The sequence below is a fragment of the Anthonomus grandis genome, chromosome 14, assembly GCF_022605725.1.
Source record: "Anthonomus grandis grandis chromosome 14, icAntGran1.3, whole genome shotgun sequence".
Taxonomy (NCBI): Eukaryota; Metazoa; Arthropoda; class Insecta; order Coleoptera; family Curculionidae; genus Anthonomus; species Anthonomus grandis.
This window is the reverse complement of record NC_065559.1, coordinates 16,541,891-16,564,942: the sequence shown is the minus strand read 5'-3', so window position 1 is coordinate 16,564,942 and position 23,052 is coordinate 16,541,891. Positions and strand designations below refer to the sequence as shown.

General features: G+C 34.4%; 1 protein-coding gene across 1 annotated transcript in view; it reads left to right on the top strand.

The window, feature by feature from the left end:
- LOC126744778 (myosin-11) overlaps positions 1–23,052 on the top strand; it is a 133,653-nt gene that overhangs the window by 56,834 nt on the left and 53,767 nt on the right. The window contains exons 7-12 of the mRNA XM_050452326.1: positions 10,276–10,520; positions 10,572–10,748; positions 10,801–10,983; positions 11,036–11,214; positions 11,270–11,395; positions 19,070–19,276. Of these exons, the coding sequence (XP_050308283.1) occupies positions 10,276–10,520; positions 10,572–10,748; positions 10,801–10,983; positions 11,036–11,214; positions 11,270–11,395; positions 19,070–19,276 (1,117 nt within the window). The remainder of the gene's footprint in view (positions 1–10,275; positions 10,521–10,571; positions 10,749–10,800; positions 10,984–11,035; positions 11,215–11,269; positions 11,396–19,069; positions 19,277–23,052) is intronic.

Here is a 23,052-nt window from a genome sequence, read left to right as displayed (position 1 = left end):
TTATTTTTTACTGCGACCGAGACACGAGGCTTACGAACGGAACCTTGTCTTGCCAGTTCGTCGGCTCGCTCATTGCCCTCGACACTTTGGGACCTGTCTTGCGACCCATCTCAGTCTCACTTCCCTGTGTGCTGTAAGTCTTTCCAATGCGTCTCTGCTTTCCTGGACCAGTGCTGAGCTGGCCCTGGGTTTCTGAATCGTCTTGAGGGCAGCTTGATTATTAGAGTAGGTGCAAATCCCCTCGTTAACTTCCAATGCTTCTCGTTTGTTTGCTACTTTAGGTATAGCAAACACCTCCGCTTGGAAAACTGTGGTGTATTCCTCTAGCGGAAAGGATTCCCCTGTGTTCGTTTCCATCCTGTACAATCGGTGCTTTTCATCCATGACCCATCTGTGTACCAGGCTTGAAAGCTATTTGGCTGTTTAATTTGGTTCGTCGACCATTCTTCCTTTGTCGGGATTTCGACCTTCTTTAACCTTAGTTTGCCACTCGCCGTAGTGCATCTGTATGTCAGAATTGGTATGTTCTTACACATCCTGAGAGCAATCGTCATGTGGCCTTATCCTACGCGAACATTTCGCCACTCTCCGCTATCTTTTATTCTCTTATGCGCCTCCATGACCTCCTTCTCAATCCAGACTGAGAACTCCGGTAGCCCAAGAACAATATTTAGAACAACACCTGCGGCACGGTGTTGTTCTCATGGCTCCAGTGATTCCCAAATACACTAGTCTTTGCAGCCTAGTCAGTTTTTGGGTGTTGATGACCTTCAATGACGCTGGCCATCATGCAACGGATCAGTATGAGATCCTCGGTCGTATGAGTACAGTATAAAACCATTGGAGAATATGGGGTTTTAGACCCCATTTTCAAATTCAAAAAACATTTATTTGCCAAAGAAAAAAAAATGTTAATTTCCTAGCAAATAGGTATGCATCTCGATTTTAAAAGAACCTATACATAAAACTTAAAAAGGACTTTGTAAGGCACCCTTAGATAATATGTTTTAATTTGAGCTAAAGGCAAGGGCGGGCGACGAACAGAAGAACAAGGGGCTCCTGCCTCTTGTTGTTTAGTTTTGTTTGCTTCTTCCTAGAAGCAAACAAAACTAATATATTTAATACTATTTCAGGATATACAATTCAAGTTAAATTAAATTAAATTTCCCACTTACATCGACAAAACAGAGATATCAATAACGTGAAAGATATAGCTAAACTACCTTATGAAAAAAATAAAACAAATTTATAATTATGTTATGTTAAAAAATATTTTTATTTAAGTTAAAAAAAAAAAATCAAATAATATGTTCGAACTGTCTACCACCAACGCGAATGCAGGCATGGCATCTTTTAATAAATGACCTATTGATCCATCTTGCATTCCTGGCAGCGTTAAGATCTTGGGCTGCATCATTTATTCGCTGCCGTAATTCAGCAATATTATTTATTGGTCTTGCATAAACCTTTTCTTTTATGCAGCCCCAGTAAAACAAATCGAGGGGGTTTAGGTCTGGAGACCTGGGAGGCCATAAAATTGGACCAAGTCGGCCGATCCATTTGTTGGGGTATGTTTGGTTTAAAGACCGATGAACTTCATGGGCATAATGTGCCGAGCAACCATCACTTTGGAACCACATTATTCGTCGACTGGCCAAAGGAACATTTTCTAAAAGAATTGGTAGATTGTTTCGACAAAAATCTAAATAACCCTGCCAATTCAAACTTTTTGGTAATTCGAATGGGCCAATTACACGTTCGTTCAAGATACCGGTCCACAAGTTTACTTTAAATCGGTACTGTGACCTTTTTTCTCAAATATAGTGGGGATTTTCCAACGCATAAGTGTGCAAATTGTGCATGTTCATAAAGCCATCCTTTTTGAATGTACTTTCATCGGACAACAGTATATTATTTAAAAAATTCGGATCCTCTTGATTTTTTTGCAACATTCTGCGGCAAAATTGTAGGCGTGGTTCGTAGTCTCGAGGCAGTAGGCTTTGCATTCGTTGAACATGATAAGGGTGGTATTGAAATCGCCTAGTGATGTCGTTTACTACCGATTTCGGTATCCCTGTTCTTCTTTCGATTGCTCGTGCCGAAGTAGTCGGATCATTTTCAATTTCTTCTAAAACTTGATTAACATAATCAATACGAGGTCTTCCCTCTCGAACAGGAGCATGAGGCATTCTGCCTTCGGAATGTGAGCGGTGAACATTAATAAATACACGATAGTCAGGATATCGGGCCAAATTCGGATATCTTTCTTGATAAAGATTAGATGCTGCTAGAGCATTTCCTCTGCATTCACCATAAATGAGATGCATATTTGCATATTCTTGGGCGGTATACGGCAAGGGCATAATAAATGATTAACCAATAAAACAAACAGCTCAAAGAACACTGAAACTTAAAAATTTGTTTAATTTTTTTACAATGATATCATAAGGTGAATTAGGGTTATTTTTTACTATAACATAATAATAGTAAACTGATAAAAAAAACATTTAGGTAATTTTAAAAAGTAGATTAAATGAGCAAAGGTTTTAAGGTATTAGCCAGGTTGCCGTACAATTTTTTTGGTCCAGTATGAGCGGTCAAATTCAAAGTTTAAAAAATAAAAATAAGTAATACTTTATTTTAGAATAGATTTCTTATTAAATTTTTTGGCCGCTTAGTTTAATGTTTATCTTTGATCAGTAAAATGGCTATTCAGTGTTGCATAGCTAAAAAGAGATTCTAAAAAATATCTATTTTTAAGGCGTGACAATCGAAAATCTGATCCAAGAGTAGGATTTTGGTGACTTCCACTAAAGTGCCAATATCTCGAAAACCATCGATTTTTTACTAAGGTCATTTTATGTTTTTCTGGGTACTTATGAGTTGCTCCATCAGCCCCTCAGTATTATCGTTGACTTTCCGGACACCCTGTATATAAATATATATTTATATATAAGTATATATAAGAAATATTTTGGCTGGAATGTGACGCTTTAGATTATGCAGATTCCTTAGACGCATATAAGCAATGCTTAATTTTTTATTTATATTGGCTAAGAAGCTTAAGCTGCTATCAACGATTAACCCTAAATTTTGTACCTATTGTTCGCCGTAATTGCCATATGTGAGCTGTTGCCTTATTTACTACCTGCCCTACGTGAATTTTAAACGTGAGCTTGCTGTCCAATACGCACTCCCAAGTAGTTGACCTGCTACCCCAAAGTTAGGCGAACCTTGCGCCTGTCAAATTCCGCCTCTTAGTAAAGAGAATGAGCTCGGTCTTTTCTGGGTTGACCGACAGCCCTGTCTCCTGATACCACTATTCCACCATCCCGCATGCGGCTTGCATCCGCTTACGCGTGTGCCTGTGCATAGAATCCTTTAAGTTCTAACTTCCTGAGAAGACTGTCCATCACCAGACACCAAATGTGTGGCGAAAGGCAACTCCCTTGCGGGCAGTCCTTCACCCTGGCCTTGACACGACAGTCTCCTAGTGTAGCACTAATATTCCAGTCTTCCAGCGCCGTTTTGACCAGGTGAACCGAAGTACCTCTGGTGAAAAAGGCTTGGCAGATAGTATGTGTTTTATCCATATCAAATGATCCTTCTACGTCAAAGAAAAGAGCAAGTGCTAAGTCCTTGTTCTCTATAGCATTTTCAGTTTTTCAGCCTTGCTTAGTATAGAGTGAAGTGCCGTTTGCGTCGACTTCCCTTTCATGTAGGCATGCTGATTTCTATGTAGTGGCGATTCTGTTAGAATCTCCTGTGTTATATACCTGTCTATAAGCCTTTCTATAGTCTTCATTAGGAATTAAGTCAGGCGTATTGCTATAAAGGACTTTGATTGGCGGTAGTCTTTCTTGTCCGGTTTTGGGATAAAGACCACATCTGCCGCCCCAGGATCTTCCTTAGTGGAACATGCTCCATTGCAATGCTGCCCTCAAAAACTCTCTTTAAGTAAGAGTGTGTAATTTCGAGACCTGCAAAATGATGGGTATGATTCCATCAGGTCCCGCAGCCTTATAGGGACTAAACTCACCCACTGCCCAAGCTATGGCTTCGTTTGTTACTATATTTTTGGCGAGACTCCAGTTTGGCTGCGGGTCTGGTTCCTCGCCACCAGGTGCAGCAGTGAGTTTTAAGGAGAAGCTCGATGGTCTCTTCTTTGTTTGAGGTTCATACTTCACCTTTCTTCACGCATCCTATTTCGGTTTTCCTGTCAGAGCCTAATAGCTTCAGAAGACGAGCTGTGTCTGAGAGACATGCCATCTCTCCACAGAATTGGCGCCAGCAGTCTCTTTTACTGCGTCGGACTTCATTTTTGAATTTCCTTCTAGCTGTTAGTATACATATTATTGTAATGGAACTTTTTCAATAAATTTAGCAGGTTTACATTCAAAGAACACTAAATAAACAACAGAAAAGTTTCACTTGGCGATAAATGGTGAAACGTCTAAGAAAAAGCTTAGGTGCATGTTGTAAGAGTCAATTTGAGCATACTTTTACAATACCTCAAAAGAGAACTGTTCGTCATTCGCTGAAAATAAGTAGTAGGACTTCCTGTCGAGAATTCTACAGTGGGTGTCCCGAAAGTAATGAGACATAGAACAACAGTAGATTCCTTACTTCAAAATAATGTGATTGAGGTCAACTTGCCTTATCCTAACTTTAATAGTAACTGAAATACAGGGTATTTCAGTTACTATTATTTACCTACTATTATACTATTAATATTATGTCAAAGTATTATTTGATTTATTGGTTTTTGATTGACATAATGACATGAAGTTTAAAACATACGAGGCTTTTAAAATGAAAAATAAAATTTCATATACAGTTTTCGGTAGAGGGCGCTCGTTGCGTTAGTTTTTACTTTTTTAAAACCCCTAACTTTTTTATCGGTTTAAAAAGTATCAAAATAAATTCCTTTTTTAATTTTACATAAAAAATGTATACCTTGTTAAAGTCGTTAGGAGCAACTAGTTTCGACATAATCACAATATTTTAAAAAAAATTGTAATAATATTTATTACTTTATTTAAATCGCGTCTTAGGCAGTTGGCGTTTGGCAGTTGGAGACAAGTTTTTGTATTATTTATGTCAAACTTGCAAGACGCAGGTGTCAGGGAATATTTCCAGATAGACAATAGCCAAACCATTAATTATTTCAAAGAATTTATAGCCGACTAGGAAAAACTGGATCATTTAGGCCAAAAATGCCTGTTTTGGGCCGCCCAAAAAATATTTCCCAAGAACAGGAAGAAGAAATTTTAGTCCGCATAGCAGAAAATCTCGGGTTAAGTACTAGGCGAATAGCGGCAGCTACGGGTGCAAGAAAATCATGTGTTGGTAAAGTACTTCAGAAAGAAGGTTATTTACAGACGAGGCTACTTTACTAGACGCGGCGTATTTAACTTTAGAAAGGCTCATATGTCGGATACTGAAAACCCCCATTTAGTTGTCAGTCGTCATTTCCAGCATGAATTTAAAATTAACATTTGGTGTGGTATAATTGGGAACTATACAGGGTGTTTCCTAACTACGGTACGAAACTATACAGGGTGAATCGTTAGGTCGTTTTATGAAAAAAAGATCCTATGAACGTATGTCGGGAGTTTGTTTCTGAGATACGTAGGGCGATGAAGGTTCAAAAAAATACCGGTATTTTAAAAATACTATAACTATCCTTAAACCGATTTGGTTGAAATTTGGTGCAGTTATTTGAAGTTAATAGACGCTTATTTAGCTGTAACTAGATTGAAATTATTAGGTCCAGTGCGTGTCAGTGTCCACCACATGCTTATTGTTGAGAAAAAAAACAAGGCCAATAATTAATTGTTTTGCAGCTTTTTATTTATTTTTGTATTTAAGCAACTAAAAATACAACTTTTTCGTATCTTATCTTATTATCTTCATATCTCGCTTTGTTTTCGAGAAAAAAAATTTAAAGTATCTTTAACTCATTCTAAAAATTATCCATGGACGACAACATGAAATAAAAACCAATTAATTCGATAAACAATTTCGACCTTAAAGTACATGAGCAAAATGTCCACCCTCCAATGCACGACTTTTTGGTTTGGTGACAACTTCTACGATTTTTATTATCAGATTTTTGAAATACAACAAAATAGCAAATACATTGCTTCTTATGACAAATAATTGGCCAAGTCCATTCAAGTACCTCCTTTGTACCTACCTGCTTTGGAGACCAGCTGACAGTGATAGAATTGCTATAAGTAAAATTCAGCTGTCAATTAGCAGTGATTCATTACTCCATCATGAATAATTTTACTAACCATGAAATGACCGACATGCACTTTATTTATGGATTAGCAAATGGAAATGCGGAAGAAGCACGAATAATTTATCAGGACAGATATCCTAACAGAGTAATTCCATGTGCAAAAACATTTAGAAAACTACATGCAAGATTATGTGAAACTGGGAGTTTTAATAAAAATATGGGTGGTGGAAGACCAGAAACTATAACCATCCCTGAACTGGAAGAAGCTATACTTGATGCGATAGAAGAAGATCCTTCCAATAATATCAGGAAGATTGCACTGCAGCTTGAAGTCAGTTCAAAAACCGTTTGGAAAGTTCTAAAAAGAAACCTCCTGCATCCATATCACATACAGCGTGTACAAGCTCTATTGCCTCGGGATTTTCATCCAAGATTAATGTTTTGTAGGTGGTTGATTCATACGATGGCACACAATAATAATTTCCTACCAAATATTTTATTTACGGACGAGGCAAATTTTTCAAGAGATGCTATTATGAACTTCCACAATGATTTACATGAACATTTTTGGGCCGACGAAAATCCCCACGTTATTAGAGAAACTCATTTTCGGCAACAATTTTCGTTGAACGTTTGGATAGGAATTATTGGTGACTACCTAATTGGCCCATTTTTTTTACCGGCATGATTAACAGGTGAATCCTACACGGATTTCTTGCAACACCATTTACCCACTTTATTAGAAGAAGTACTTTAGAAGTATTAGTACAAGTAAGAGTCAACATGTGGTTTATGCACGACGGGGCTCCAGCTCATTTCAGTGTTCTTGGTCGTCAGCATCTCGACGTCATCTACGCTAATTGCTGGATTGGACGTGCAGGACCTCAAAATTGGCCGGCTCGCAGTCCTGATATGAATCCCCTGGATTACTATTCCCCTGGATTACTGAAGGCTCTTGTTTATAAAACTCCTGTTCTAGATGTGAATGACTTGAGGAATCGGATAATTGTCAATTGCAATATCATGAGGGATACTCCAGGTATTTTTGAGCGTGTCAGACACTCAATGACAAATCGTTTGCAGTCGTGTATTTTATCAGAAGGTGGGCACTTTGCTCATTTACTTTAAGGTCGAAATTGTTTATCGAATTAATTGGTTGTTATTTCATGTTGTCGTCCATGGATAATTTTTAGAATGAGTTTTTGAGAGAGAAATTTTTTTTTTCGACAGAGCCGAACAAAGCCAGATATGAAGATAATAAGATAAGATACGAAAAAGTTGTATTTTTAGTTGCTTAAATACAAAAATAAATAAAAAGCTGCAAAATAATTATTGGCCTTGTTTTTTCTCAACAATAAGCATGTGGTGCCCACTGACACGCCACTGGACGTAATAATTTCAATCTAGTTGCAGCTAAATAAGCGTCTTATAACTTCAAATAACTGCACCAAATTTCAACCAAATCGGGTTAAGGATAGTTATAGTATTTTTAAAATACCGTTATTTTTTTGAACCTTCATCGCCCTGTATCTCAGAAACAAAGCAACTCCCGACATACGTCCATAGGAACTTTTTTTCATAAAACGACCTAACGATTCACCCTGTATAGTTTTGTACCGTAGTTAGGAAACACCCTGTATAATAGGCCCCCATGAACTACCACCTTGAACGGACACTCGTACTTAAATTTCTTACGATATGAACTTGGAGGTTCTTTAGAAGATATACCATTAAATGTTAGACAGAACATGTATTTTATGCAAGAAGGGGCACCAGCGCATTTTTCTCGATAGGTAGGCAATTACCTTGACGAACAATATCCCGAACGCTGGATTGGCCGTGGAGGACCTTTGTTTTGGCCTGGGAGTAGTCCAGACTTAAATCCCATGGACTTCTGTATTTGGGGATATTTTTTAATCCAAATGAACTAAATGTAAAAATTGTAGATTCTGTAAATATGTTAAAAAATAATGAGGATATCCTTTTTAAAATACGGCAGTCATTTGTTAAACGTATTTCAAAATGCATTGAAGTTAATGGACGGCATTTTGAACAGTTGTTATAGTAGCGTTATTTGTATGTGTGTTTCTTTGTTTATTATTGTTTTTGGTATATTTGTTTGAAAATAAAATATAAAAAAATAAATAAATATCATTTACATTGGTTATGATGTAAGAATTAACAAAAAAGTCGTAATATTTTTTTTTATTTAGTAACAATTCTATTTTGACATAAATATCAATAATCTTAAGTATTAATTTTATCTGATTCAGGATTGCGTTGCTAAAAATCTAGTAAATTTAAGTCATTCACATATTATGAAAACCTAAAAGTGCGATTATTTCGAAAATGGTTGCTCCTAGCGTCTTTAATAAGGTATACATTTTTTATGTAAAATTAAAAAAGGAAATTATTTTGTTACTTTTTAAACCAATATACGGAGCTGCAAAAAAGTTTGTTGGTTTGTGGGAGATTTAAAAAAGTAAAAACTAACGCAACGAGCGCCCTCTACAGAAAACAAGAAAACTGTATACGAAATTTTATTTTTCTTTTTAAAAGACTCGTATGTTCTAATTCATGTCATTTGGTTCAGGACCTATGAGAAAAAAAACGATAAAACAAATAATACTTTGACACCTTGTATTTCAGTTACTATTAAAGTTAGGATAAGGAACCTGCCTTATCCTTAGTATCCTAGATTAGCTCTTTCTTCCTTATTCATAAATTCAAAAATTCAAACATTCATAAATTCAAACGGATGCAAACATCCGTTTGTTAATTCGGAAGCATGGATCAGCTATTCCAGAAAGTCCATTTCATAATTGCTCACTCACTTACTTATTACTTTACTAGCTTTATCTAACAGTGTTGGGACCACTGTTATTTTTACTGTATGTGGATGACTTGAGCTCATAGAAACTGCAGGGCAAGGTGGTTCAGTTTGCTAATGATACCACCATACTATGGAGCCATAAAAATTCTGACTATTTTAAGACTTGTATCCTTGAAGACCTTCAGATTTTATCAGGGTGGTGTGCTTCCAACAGGCTCGTGTTTAATGTAAGAAAGACGTCTATTATAGGGTTTAAGTGCGATGTTCAGGGTCTGATGTTTGACGAAAATTCCCTCTTGCAGAATAAAGAGTGCTGCAAGTTCCTAGGAATTACCATTGATGGTCGCCTTCGGTTTGAAGATCATATTTTACATTTAGCTGGGAAATTATCTTCTGGATGTTTTGCAGTAAGAATGACAAAACAAGAGCTGGGAGGGGTGGTTGCACGTTCAGTGTACTTTTCACTTATTGAATCTCATATTCGGTATTGCTTGCCTTTTTGGGGTTTAACCAATAAGGGGCTACTTAACATTGTCTTTGTTATTCAAAAAAAAGCAGTTAGATACCTGTGTTCTGTTAAGTTAAGAGATTCTTGCAAACCCCTCTTCATTTCTGAAAAAATCCTAACTTTTTTTTCACCCTTTATCTTAGAAACAGCTGCTCTTATTCACAAAATTCCCAAACTACCCTATGACACTGGCCATTTGACTGATTTGATTTTAATCATAGGTTTTAACCTTGGACATGTTGGAAAGTTTTTTTTTCCTTTTTTCTTCTCTAGTTTTGTCAACAAGTTTACCTTTATTTAGTAATTCATTGTTTTATTTAGTTATCTTTAATTCAAGTATGTTCAAAAAGTTTTGTCTTGTGTTTAATTTTGTTCATTGTTTTGTCAGTTTTTGAAATTGTATTTTTGTTTTGTTTTTTTTTTAGCTTGTAGGATGCTTGTACACAAGATTATTCTTACGTCATATAGCACATTTTATTTCTTTCTTTCTTTCTATTTAATTTCTAAAAATTTAATAATTAAGTAAAATTTGAAAAAGAAAATTAATGGTCAAAACTATGAAAATCCAGTCATCAATTGCATTTATGAAAGATGCCTATTTCTAAATTTATTTTATCGATGTAAAAAGCGGTTGACAAGATTGATAGGAAGAGGCGGTATATATTACCGTACTGTCATTTTCTACAGGATCTGACTCTGATGAAGACACAAAGAGTTTAGAAAAATTAGAACTAAAAACATTGGAAGATATGTTCGATAGTGATAGTGACGATAGGCCAGATGTAAACGCCAAGGCGAAACTGGAAAGGAGAGCTGACAAAAAAATTGCCGATATTAAACAGAGGTTATGGGAAGAAAAAAATGAAGAGCTGATCAATTTTAAAACTAAACTAGACGAATCACATAGAACCGAGTTAGATAGGATCTTGGAGGTAAAACCTGTGTTTCTGGTCGAAACTGTTAGTCTGATTTGTTTTTTAAAGGATGAAAAATCAAGGCATGAAAAAACTACAAAGACTGAATTAGATAACCTTAAAGCCGAACTGGAAAATAGGACCAAAGAGGAAAGACTGAATATTGATAAGGAAGTTAAGAAGTTAACAGAAGACATAGAAGAGAAGCTCAAAGATGAGAAGCACACCATAATTAACCATTTTGAGGTAAATCTGGGAAATAATTATTTATTTAATTTCTAATTGTGCATTATTTTAGGCTAAGAAAGAAGAGTTAGAAAAATATTACGAGGATAAACTTGTGGAAATCGAAAAGGATTTAGCAGAAAAAGTTGAAAAGCAAAAGGACGAGCTCATTTTTAATCATAACGCAGATGTCGAACAGCTGAAACAAAACCATCTAATTTTGATCGAGGAACTTAAAAGAGAGTTCAAAGTTGAGGTAAAGTTAGTCTAGCTATATTAAATACTTTTATTTAATAATTTTTCTGCAGGAGCAAATACTTAAACAAGAACATCAAAAAACAATGACTGAACTAAGGCAGAAATTGGAAGAGGATTTGGAGCAAATGAAGGGCAAACAACCGTGTGACGAGAAGCAATTTGAAAAATTGCGATGCGAGAAGCGTTTGCTGGAAGACAAGTATAGGTGCCTTAAGGAGAAATATATAAGGTATATGGATTAATAATATGTATTGTTTATTAGAAAGAGTGTTAATTTATTATAGATTAAAGACCGAAGTTAAATTGTCATTAGAAAAGAGACGAGGGAAAAAGGATCAAACGAGTACCAATACGACCAATACTACAACAACGGACTCCACTGAGCAGACCAATTCGAATAATAAAGAAAGGTAAATTATTGTCTTTTAAGGAGGCAATTTATCGGTTTTTTCACACTCTTTTTTTTTCATGATAAAGGTTGTTAAAAATTGCAAAAAAAAGTTTGGTCTGTATCATTAATAATTTTTTGGTTGAAGTTTGAGTTTGTATTACAATGTAATTTTGGTCGATAAGATTAGTTTATTAAGATTGGTAGGTGCTTGAAACTAAATCTAGCTGGTATTTCCTAAAGAATTATAAGTTTTTTATCATGGTATTCTATAACTTAGTGGACATAGAGCAACAGCATATTCTTCGCTCAAAAATATTACGATTTGAACAAATTTTAGTCCGAAAACTGATAATAACCAAGATACAGATTAACAGCAACATTGTTTAAGTTTTTATTCTATTTTCATTATTTTTTAATAAGTTCTTCAAAGAGTACCATATCAGCATAAAATTTTATAGTGAGTAGAATTTTGTAGGGAGTTTTTGGGGGCGAGAAATTCGAATTCAATGGTAATTTTTATGTACATCCTAAAGAGTGTTAGCGACATTTCGGTACTTTCGTAAACTAGAAATCAAACATTTTTGTCTCGTTTTACCTCTCTTTATTGATTAACCCGTTATCCAAATAGATGGACACTATTAATTTAACATTATTGCTGTGATATTTCATCACTCATTGTTTCAATTAAGTTGTTGCATAAAAACTGCTAATACATCACTATACATCCCTAAACCTTCTCTTTTCCTAGAGACCTTCGCTGTGCCATTAGCGAACGGCATTCTGAACTTAAAAATAAAAATCAGAGATAATTAATTTCAGTGAAATATTATTTAAAATTACTAAAAAGGTGTGTGGTAAATACAAATGAAATGCGATTAGGTACTATTATTAAATTACCCAGTTAAAGTTAATCCCAAATTGAAATAACACTTCATCAAACTCACAAAAAATAAAATAAATAGTTGGTACCAGATAACATGTATAAATCCCTATACAGGGTTTCCATCTATAACCTGACACATTTTAACTGCTTATAAGTCGAGAACGGAAAATGACAACAATGTGCGGTTTTCACAGAACTTCATCAATACTTTTAAAGTTTTTTTTGACAGTGTTGCCAAGTTTCAAAATTTACCTGAAATAGAAGGAAAAAAAATTGATGATTTTCAATTTCATCACCCTGTACTTGTTAATTTCACATGGAAACCTGTTAAATCCCCTTTCCGAAAATTTATAAATTGTCTTGAATCTATTATTTTTTTTTACAGAGCCAATTTTACTAAATGACACCTTTTTGAAAATTTGAGCCGGCCCCGGCAGCGCGGTGGGTATATACCTGCCTAGCAGTCGTGGGTCCCAGACTTGGCATGGTCGTTTGTGATGTCCGATTTAGTTTAAGTACTAAAAAATTATATAGAGGTTTTTCGTGACTAAATGTGCTCAGCACAAGGTCAATAAATATAAAAAAAAAAATATTTTTTTATTTCACTTATACTCGTATTTCACACACACATTCATATTCAAGTTTTTATTTAGGCATATTTCTAAGATCCCCTGTTCTACGTTTATGGAGACGATTTCCCCATGATGTGAAGTTATAAAACTATCGATATTTACTTGTGAAAATGTCGGTTTTAATTACCTTTTTTTAATGGTGTGGCACAAACGGTACAAGTTTTTACCATCGTAACAGTTCACAAAAACCCTCAAATGTGACGCCAGAAACTAAATAAAAAACAAAGAACCTCACAAATGCCGACTGTAAACACAAAGCCATTTGACTTTGACAAGATGACATTTCGCTTATTTTTTGTGTGTATGTTTAATTATTAGTTATGTTTATATGTTAGTTATATTGTTATGTCTAATAAGTTATGGGACACCCTTAACGAAAAATTAACTGGTTTATGCAGGATGTTTTCAATAAGGGTGGTGAGGTACCATATCTCAGCAATGAATAATCCAGGAGCTTTGCGAAACAAAATTGGATGATGAAAGTAGTCAAAAGAAATTTCTGAAAAAATTGTATTACACTTATTTCCTAACTCTGCTTCTGAGGCAGAGTTACATTCGTAGCATAATTGCTAGTTCTTGATCATATCAAGTACTAAAAGCGTTTTTTTTAAACATCCCCATAACCTTAGCAAAAAACATACGTCAATAATTTCACTCTAATTCTACATCCTTTTGGTTTAACACTTTTTGCTATAAACTGTCAAATTATGGAGAAGGAAATTCTCATTAATAAAAGCATATACAGGGTGTCCCATTAGTGCGATAACGGACGATAGCTCCTTATACAGTGATACAAAAAAAAATTTATATAAAGTTACTTTACTGTCCAAGGTGCATAACATAAAAATATTTTTGGATATACAGGGTGATTCATAAATGTGATATGATACACAACTTTTTTAATTTAAATGGAACACCCTATATTTTATTGCATTTTTGGATTGCTTTAAAAATTCTGTATACCTTTTATCAAGCATCGTCTATACCAAAACTTAACCGTTTGTGAGATATTTAATATTTTATCAAAAAATCGACGTTTGCACGTCTCCACAAAAATAAAAATAATTTACTCATTTGGGATCCTACAAGCCAAATCTTTTGTAAGTTGTTAGTGCATACTTACACTTACTTTATGGTTCTATGAGAATTTGATAATATTCTACAGGGTGTTCGCAATACTCTATCCAAAACCAAAAAATGTAAACAACCATATCTTATTTTTTTCAAATGAAATAATCCATATTTTTTTATCTTAAAATGTTCACAATGTGATAAGCTTTCTTTTTTGTTAAGCATGTCCTATACCTATCTGTAATAGTTATCGAGTTTTTTACACTCTTTCCTAATTTCGCCCTTAAAATCCACAATAGTCGCGTTTTAATTTAAAAGAAGTTTGCTTAGTTGGCCATGGAAATAACAATTGCACAAAAATCAAGCAATTACTTTGACAGAAGATTTAGTGTTGTCAGTTTATCACTAAAGCGAAACATTTTTGCATTAAAAATTAATTTTTCGAAAAAGGATATGGTGAAAATGATTTACTGTTTGGGTGCAAGTTAGAAAAATTGTTTACTGGCAAGCAGAGTTTATGCACAGAGATATCCGGATGCGGAACGACATCCAAATCGATTGGCATTTGAAAGACTAAAGGAGAGATTTGAAAGAACTGGAAATTTAAATTATGAAGTGTCACAAAGACAAATAACAGGGGCAAATCCACAAAATGAAATGCTTGTTATGCAAGCCCTAGTAGAAAATCCGCATGTCTCTTGTAGGCAAATTGAAAGGCAGTTGGACATTAAAAAATCACCCGGAAACATAAATTTCATCTATATCACGTACAGCTTGTACAAGAATTAAGCGATCAAGATTTTGCTAATCGCCGAAACTTTTGCCGCTGGGCTTTGCATCAAATCCAACTGCAACATGACTTTTTTGACTTTGTGTTGTTCACTGATGAAGCGACATTCCATAAAAATGAATTTGTAAACCGACACAACTTCCATTATTACAACGATATAAATCCAAGGCATGTGATACCACTGCATCATCAACATAGATGGTCACTTAATGTATGGGCTGGTATCATTGGGACAAAGCTTCTTGGACCATATTTCTTTGATGGGGCAGTGAACGGTCAGAACTTTCTACATTTTTTGCAAAATGAATTCGAAGAAGAGCTGGATGATTTACCGTTACAAACAGTAAGACGAATGTGGCTACAATTAGATGGAGCGCCTCCTCATTTTAGCCGTGTTGTGAGGACCCATCTAAATGACCATTTTCGAAATAAATGGATTGGCAGGAGAGGACCAGTTGCTTGGCCAGCCAGATCTCCTGACCTCACAAAACTCGATTTTTTCTTGTGGGGGTTTGTGAAAAATCGGGTTTATCAAAGGCCTGTTACCACCAAAAACGACATGAAGCATTTTCAAGAAGTAACTAGAGAAATGTTACAGAAAGTAAGCAGTTCTTTCGCTAAACGAATTCGTTTGTGTGATCAACACCAGGGTGGACATGTAGAACATTACTTATAGTTTAATGTACATACCTTTTTGGTTTAGTCATTTGTTGTTGTTATTGTTCACAATTTTTAATTTTTTTTATTTAAGGAATATTTTTTTGTTGATTTTTCGATTAGTTTTAAGATTTTATTATTTGGTAAATTTTAAAGAAAATTTCTTTTCTGTACATTTTGGTATCATTAAATTTGTTGTAATTTAATAAAATGCCAAATTTAAAAATGCTTTTCAATCCGTTCCGTTTACTATTTTTAAAGTTTAAGGTTTAATAAATTGTTTTTTTCAAACGTCTTTAAACGTTTAGCAAAATCTTTATCAGATAATTCTTGCATAATCTGTAGGTACCTACATAAAAACATGTGATTCTGTTAACAGTGGATTTTTGAATTATCTAACTGTGCTTGCCAATAAACAGTAAAGTTACCTCAATTGCATCCAAACAGTTGAAACAGTAAATCATTTTCACCATATCCTTTTTCGAAAAATTCATTTTTAATGCAAAAATGTTTCGCTTTAGTGATAAACTGACAACACTAAATCTTCTGTCAAAGTAATTGCTTGATTTTTGTGCAATTGTTATTTCCATGGCCAACTAAGCAAACTTCTTTTAATTTAAAACGCGACTATTGTGGATTTTAAGGGCGAAATTAGGAAAAAGTATAAAAAACTCGATAACTATTACAGATAGGTATAGGACATGCTTAACAAAAAAGAATGCTTATCACATTGTGAACATTTTAAGATACAAAATATGGGTTCCGTTTGAAAAAAATAAGATATGGTTGTTTACATTTTTTGGTTTTGGATAGAGTATTGCAAACACCCTGTAGAATATTATCAAATTCTCATAGGACCATAAAGTAAGTGTAAGTATGCACTAACAACTTACAAAAGATTTGGCTTGTAGGATCCCAAATGACTGAATTATTTTTATTTTTGTGGAGACGTGCAAACGTCGATTTTTTGATAAAATATTAAATATCTCACAAACGGGTAAGTTTTGGTATAGACGATGCTTGATAAAAGGTATGCAGAATTTTTAAAGCAATCCAAAAATGCAATAAAATATAGCGTGTTCCACTTAAATTAAAAAAGTTGTGTATGTTATGCACCTTAGACAGTAAAGTAACTTTGTATAAAATTTTTTTTTGTATCACTGTATAAGGAGCTATCGTCCATTATCGCACTAATGGGACACCCTAACTGGACACCCCAACTTCAAGAACAGAAGGTTTGGTGGTTAAAAGGAAATAATGACTACATTCTAGAGGACTTTTTTCTTTATTTTTTTTTGGAGTTATAGTGAAAAAAATTCTTTGGAAGTTATTGTATTGTTTTCGTATACTTTCTTTTAAACTTTATTCAGACTTGCAACTGGCCCAAATGATGTAAAATTTAAAGCGCTTAAAAAAGTTTAAATATATTTAATTTCTGCTTAGTTGCGGATCTTTTAGAACAATTGCTTACGATAGTTAATAATTGTTTACTTACAGGCTGAATATTAACCTACGCGCATAAACTTAGGAAATGATAGCTGATGAGTAATAATGAAAAAAAATGTAGTAAAATATTTTTAGTTGGAGATATCCATATTTTTTTAAATAAAAAACGTGCATTTTTTAACGTGTTTAATTTAAACTAATTTAAAGCAACTGTTCGAAGTTGTTTCCATTATTTTCGATACAGACTTGAGCTCGTCGAGTCCATGAAGACGTACATGCACGGGCCAAACCAGGCTGTAGGCGAATTGCATTACTGGCAGCGTTTATGCGATGCCGTAGCTCTTGCTCAGTATCAACTTCATTTACATACACCATTGTTTTCATATGACCCCACAAATAAAAGTCTAATGGATTAAGGTCAGGCGAGCGAAGAAGCCACCCAACTGGACCATCACGGCCTATCCATCGTCGGGGAAACACACGATCTAAATGTTGTATCACTGGTCGTGAAAAATGTGGTGGAGCACCATCATGAAGAAACCACATGTTCTGCCTAACGTTGAGATTCACATTTTCAAGGAGCACTGGTAAATTGTTGCGCAAAAATTCTAAATACCGAGCCTGGTGCTCGGTATTTAGATAATAGATAGATTATCATATTATTATTTAGATATAATCTCTCAAACAATTTTCCAGAATAAAAGGTCCGATGAGCATCCTGTTCAGAATTCCAGCCCATACATTTACAGAAAAACGTTGTTGAAAGTATGTTCTCCGTGTAATATGCGGATTTTCCAAAGCCCAGTAATGAGTGTTATGAAAGTTGAAAATTCCATTGCGCGTAAAATTTGCCTCATCCGTAACTAAAATGTTCATGGTAAAGTTTGGGCTTAACTGCTGGTGATGTATAACAACCACTCACAAAAGTGTACTCGAAGCGGCAAATCTCTTGGAAGTAGGGCTTGTACCCTCTGCACATGAAAAGGGGTACAGCAACTCGTGCCTTAAAATTTGCCAACTTGTAGATTGCGATATTCCAAATCGCGCTGCAATTGTCCTAGTGCTAATTCCAGGTTGTTCTTCAAATTTAGAATGTGCCTAGGTCTAATAGCTCCTCCATCTTGTCCAGGCCGCGGCCGCGAATTGCCAGTTTCTCTACCCCGCTGAATAACACGTAAGAAAGCCCCACGTCTCGGGTGATATCTTCGGGGAAATCTTTGGGCATACAGATCAGCTGCTGCCACTGCATTCTGATGCGTTTCTCCGTAAACCAAAATCATGTCGACAAGATCTTCGTTTGTAAAAATGTGCGCCATTACATTTGACGCTTTTATTTTGTTCGTGTGAAAATAACGAAAACGATCACAGCCACCAACAAACTAAGTACTGCTAAAGATTCCAAACAACAAATTCCAAATATTATGACTTGTTTACTATCAGTTATTAATAAACAAAACAAGTTCGTCTGATACACGTTCTGTTGACATTTGTTTAACTTTATTTCGGAAACCAAAAATATTTTACTACATTTTTTTCTCATTATTACTCATTTTTGATCTTCATCTACCATTTCCCAAGTTTATGCGCATAGGTTGAAAATTACCCTGTATAAAGATATTTTAATAAATCTTATAAATTTTATTATTATTGCAAATTTATTATACTTTTTATGCCATTTTGTCCTTTCTTAAAACTTCTCGGCAGAAAATTTAAAAAAAAAATTTGGGAATTCGCAAGCCTTAAGGGGCTCCACTCTAAAGTTGCACGATATGCGCCAGTAAGTTTTTCTGTGGAGTTGTCTAAATAAAACGAATAATTAAAATAATGTTACCGAAATCGCCCTGCTGTGTAGTATTTACATGTGGTATAGCTGCCTCTGTCGTAAGTATTGTGGTGGTGCGGTAATGTGTAGAACTGATATTCTAGACCATTACCAGAGGGGTGATATTAAGCACCATGTCTTTATTAGAGGTGGACGCTTTCCACATGATCTTTAGGGCGCCGGCTCCCGGTGCAGTGGCTCTGTACTCGTTCACTATAGGCAAAAAATCGCCTTTATATTTTGACGATAGCTATTACGCCCCCCTACGGTAGAATTAGTACTTCAACAAAATATTTTTATTACTCGCTGAGATATGGTACCTCACCACACTTAATGAAACATCCTGTACAGAAAATACTACAAATTTCGTTAACAAACATTTTCCTTTATAGGACCCCTTTAAATTCGCCATCGAGAAAATTTGCTGAAAAGCCACCGACTCCTGGTCAGTCGGGTAAAATTGAATCAAAGCTGGCGAAAATTCAAGACTTGGACACGTCTGTTAGTGATAATTGTTATCAGAGCGATGAAAAGGCCAACCAGAATGACTCGTCCGATAGCGTTAATCCGGGAAGGAGTAGAAAAAAATTATTTTCCAGGTAATATGCACTATATTTTTAGATGTTGAAAGCTAATTGTCATTGTTATAATAAATGTATTAGTGTGTACAAGTGTCATACAGAGCTGACGAAAAGTTGCGATGTCACCTTTCCTGAACCCAGAGTTAAGATTTTCACTTGCCAATATAAGTTGCATTACCATAATAGATTTCGTCAGTTGTACGCTGTAATTGACTAACGAGAAAGTCAAATGAAACAAAAAAACACGTATTTAGCGTAAGAAGCAATATACTAATAATATTGTACTATACCAATACTATTGGTTTTTGTTAATCTTATTAAATTTATTTGAATTTTATTTGAAATCTAATAGCTATGTTATTGTATGCCTTCTGATTTAATATTACTGTGACAATTACCTTTGTTTGCTTTGGAAATTACCAGATTACTATTTTTTTTAACTTAGATAAAAACCCTTTTATTCAGTTTAAAGTTAGGTTTGTATTTATGTTTTTTTATTTTTTAGAAACCTCTTAAAAATATTAACACAAAAATGACTTTCTAGTTTTATTCGATGTCACAAACCTATTTACATCAGTTCCTCAGCAAGAAAAAAATGGTCATACTGTCTTATTTACTTTCACATACAGGCAAGGGCAAACTTAGTTAAAATGATTTTGCCTTTCTCAACATTTCTTTATTTTCAATAAGATATTTTATTCCCAAACAATGGGCTTAGCAAGATCATCTTGGTACCTCCCTTATTAGCTGAAAATACGGTAAAAAATGTACTGGGTCTGATACGTGGATGATTGCCTAGCCATAATTAATAATAAAAATTTCCAACCAAATATTTTATTAGATCTTCTTAACTTACCCTTAACTTACACCCTAATATTAAATTCCCTATCGAAATAGAAGTAAATAATTGCATTAATTTTCTTGACTTAAATATTTCAAAAACTGAAACTGGTACTTTTGAAATTTAAAATTTATCGAAAAATCGAAAACCGACTCAAACTAACCACATTATTCCATCTAACGCAAATTATCCTTACTCTCAAAAAATATCAGCTCTTAATTGTGAAGTTTACAAGCTCTCAATATTCCTTTAACCCCTTTTAACTATAACGAAGAATCAACACTATTAAACAATTTGCGAATAATAATGGTTATAATCCAAAGGTTGTTGACTGAAAGGTCTAAAAAAACAATAATTTAATAAATAACACTTGCGCGATAAGGATTTTTATCATAAGGATCTTGGAAAACAAAAGAGATCCGAAGATAGTCAAATTAGAGAAAAAAGTTGAATTGACAAAAGTTGCGCATCTTCCACCATAACAATACGCTGTTCGGAAAGATTTAAAATTTTGCATAGTCGGAGATATACCTAAAAAGCCGAAATTTGCCAATTTCGTTTTTATTTTTTTCTGACGTTATTCATTATTTGGAAATTCATTATATTATGTTATTCATTATCTACGGTGATATGATGGCGCTGAGTATGGTGTAGAAGGCTATTATTACTCATGTTTTGAAATATCAAATTAAAATCTTGTTATTGAGAATTTAAAAACTATATTCATATTTATTCATATCACCATGGCGAACGAAGGGGCCACGGAACTGTTTAATGTGTAGGTACCTATTTATTTTCCCAGAAATCTGTTCAATAGATACTCGCGCACGAATAGGGCATTTTGTCTCATTGTGCGAGCGCACCATCCTGCTGAAACCAACAGTTTCTAACCTTTGCAACCGGTAAGTTGTCTAAGGATTCTTCCAAATCGCGTTCCAATAAGTTGCGATAATGCTCCGAGGTAAGGAAATGAAAAAAAGAGCCTATTATATGGGCCTAAAATCACAACTTACATATTAAAACCAAAACGGTGCTGATGACTAGCCCTTCGGCGTACTCGGGGATTGTCCCTCCGGGGATACCCAATAATGGGTATTTCTTCAGTTAAAAGTTTCATTATTTGCAACCATACTTTCGTCTGACGAGATAATCCTATGGGAAAATGTTTCATCTTTCTGACACTTCCTGATATACCATCCACAAAATGTTCTTCGCTTTTCCTCGTCAGCAGCTCTGGGGCGTTGACAGATTCCAATGGAATTGGTATTTTCACAAAATACCAATTCCAGTTCGTAAAAATTGCAATTTATAGCATTCAGGTACAATTTTTGACTGTATTGTAAGTAATTATTAGAACATACAACTATTATTAGAACAACTAATTTAATGAAACGACTAGGAATGTATATTCTTGAAATTCTTAAAAAGATTGTCATTTTAAGTTATGATAAACCATTTTAATAGAACTTTTAAAGGTTATGATTCAAGACTTATTATTATTTAGGGTTAGCAGATTCATAGTCAATCCATTTTTTTACCTTGCATACACAATAGGACATAAGTAGAGCAACAATCAAGTGTTAGGTGATTTCTGGATACGGTTAATGAATAAGTATTATTCGTAAGATTAAAGCAATATTTTACAACTTTATGATAAACTTTAGATGAAATTTGAGATTAGTAGATATGACAACAAAGAACATTTGACACATTTGTTTATAACAATTACTGAGTTGAAGTTTAATTTATTAGTAGTTAATTGAATATTTATACTATTTATTATTTATTACTTGCTAGTAACGTCGCGGCATTAAGGCAATCAAATTTTGAATGATGTTTTTCCGGAAGATTTGTCCAAACTGGACTGATTTTATCTATCAATGATTTTTTTTCACAAACATTTGTGTTCGTACGATGTTCTGCTTCTTCTTAAAAGTTCTCAATTAGGTTCAGGTCGGGGGTTTGTGGCGGCCACTCTAAAACTCTAGCGTTTTTTTCTTGAATCCACTCTCGAGCAATTCACGAAGAGTGTTTTGGATCGTTATCCTGTTGGAACGTCAAACGCAGTGGCATATCCCACTCTGCATAAGGAAGCATGACATTTTCCATTATATTTCTATTGCTCTTCTTCCTATTCATCTTGCCATCAGAAAGAACCCCATAAAAAACACTGCCTTGACCTTGTTGTTGTAACGTATTTAAGGTTAAACCTGCCATTTATTGGTCAATGCATTCGTTTTATTCCATCGGCATTAAATTTCTTTTACATCGCCTTTTGTTCCTAACATGAATGTTGTCACTTTTTTGCAATGGTCTCCTTTCTAATTTAAAGGCCGATGTAAAAATGCATGTCTTGCTGCTCTATTTCTTTCCAAAACTATGAGCTTTTTAGCGGGGCGTCTTTTTAAGAAACTCTTTTAAAGCGTCTGTGGGACCATATTGCTGTTTTTCTTGGTTTTCTCGATTTTGGTAGATTCTCTAAATGTCTCCTTACATTATAAGATGAAACTATCTTCGATGCATTGTATTTGGACAACTTAAATTTTCTTGATATGTCGGCTTGTTATTTACCTTCCCTAAATGCACTCAATTTTCTGCTTTATGTCATTTGAAATGGAATACCTCATGTCATAATTAATTCGTCACAAAAATATTCAAAATTAAAAAAAAAATCATACATTTTTTTTCCTTTACTTTTACCAAAAACTTTTCATCATTTGACTAATGAATTAAAATGTTGCTTAAATTTTGACGCTTTGCTAATGTGAATTTAAAACATTGTAACAAAATCTCATGATATGGCTTGATCATCGAAAGCGCTGTTGCCGCCGATGACAGCAGCCTTCTTTGGTACTTTAAAACACAGTCTATTTTAAAGGGATATCTTACATTTAGTAATATAAAATCGGGATTGTAAATTTTATCAAAGTGTTGTCTACTTTTGTCGATACTG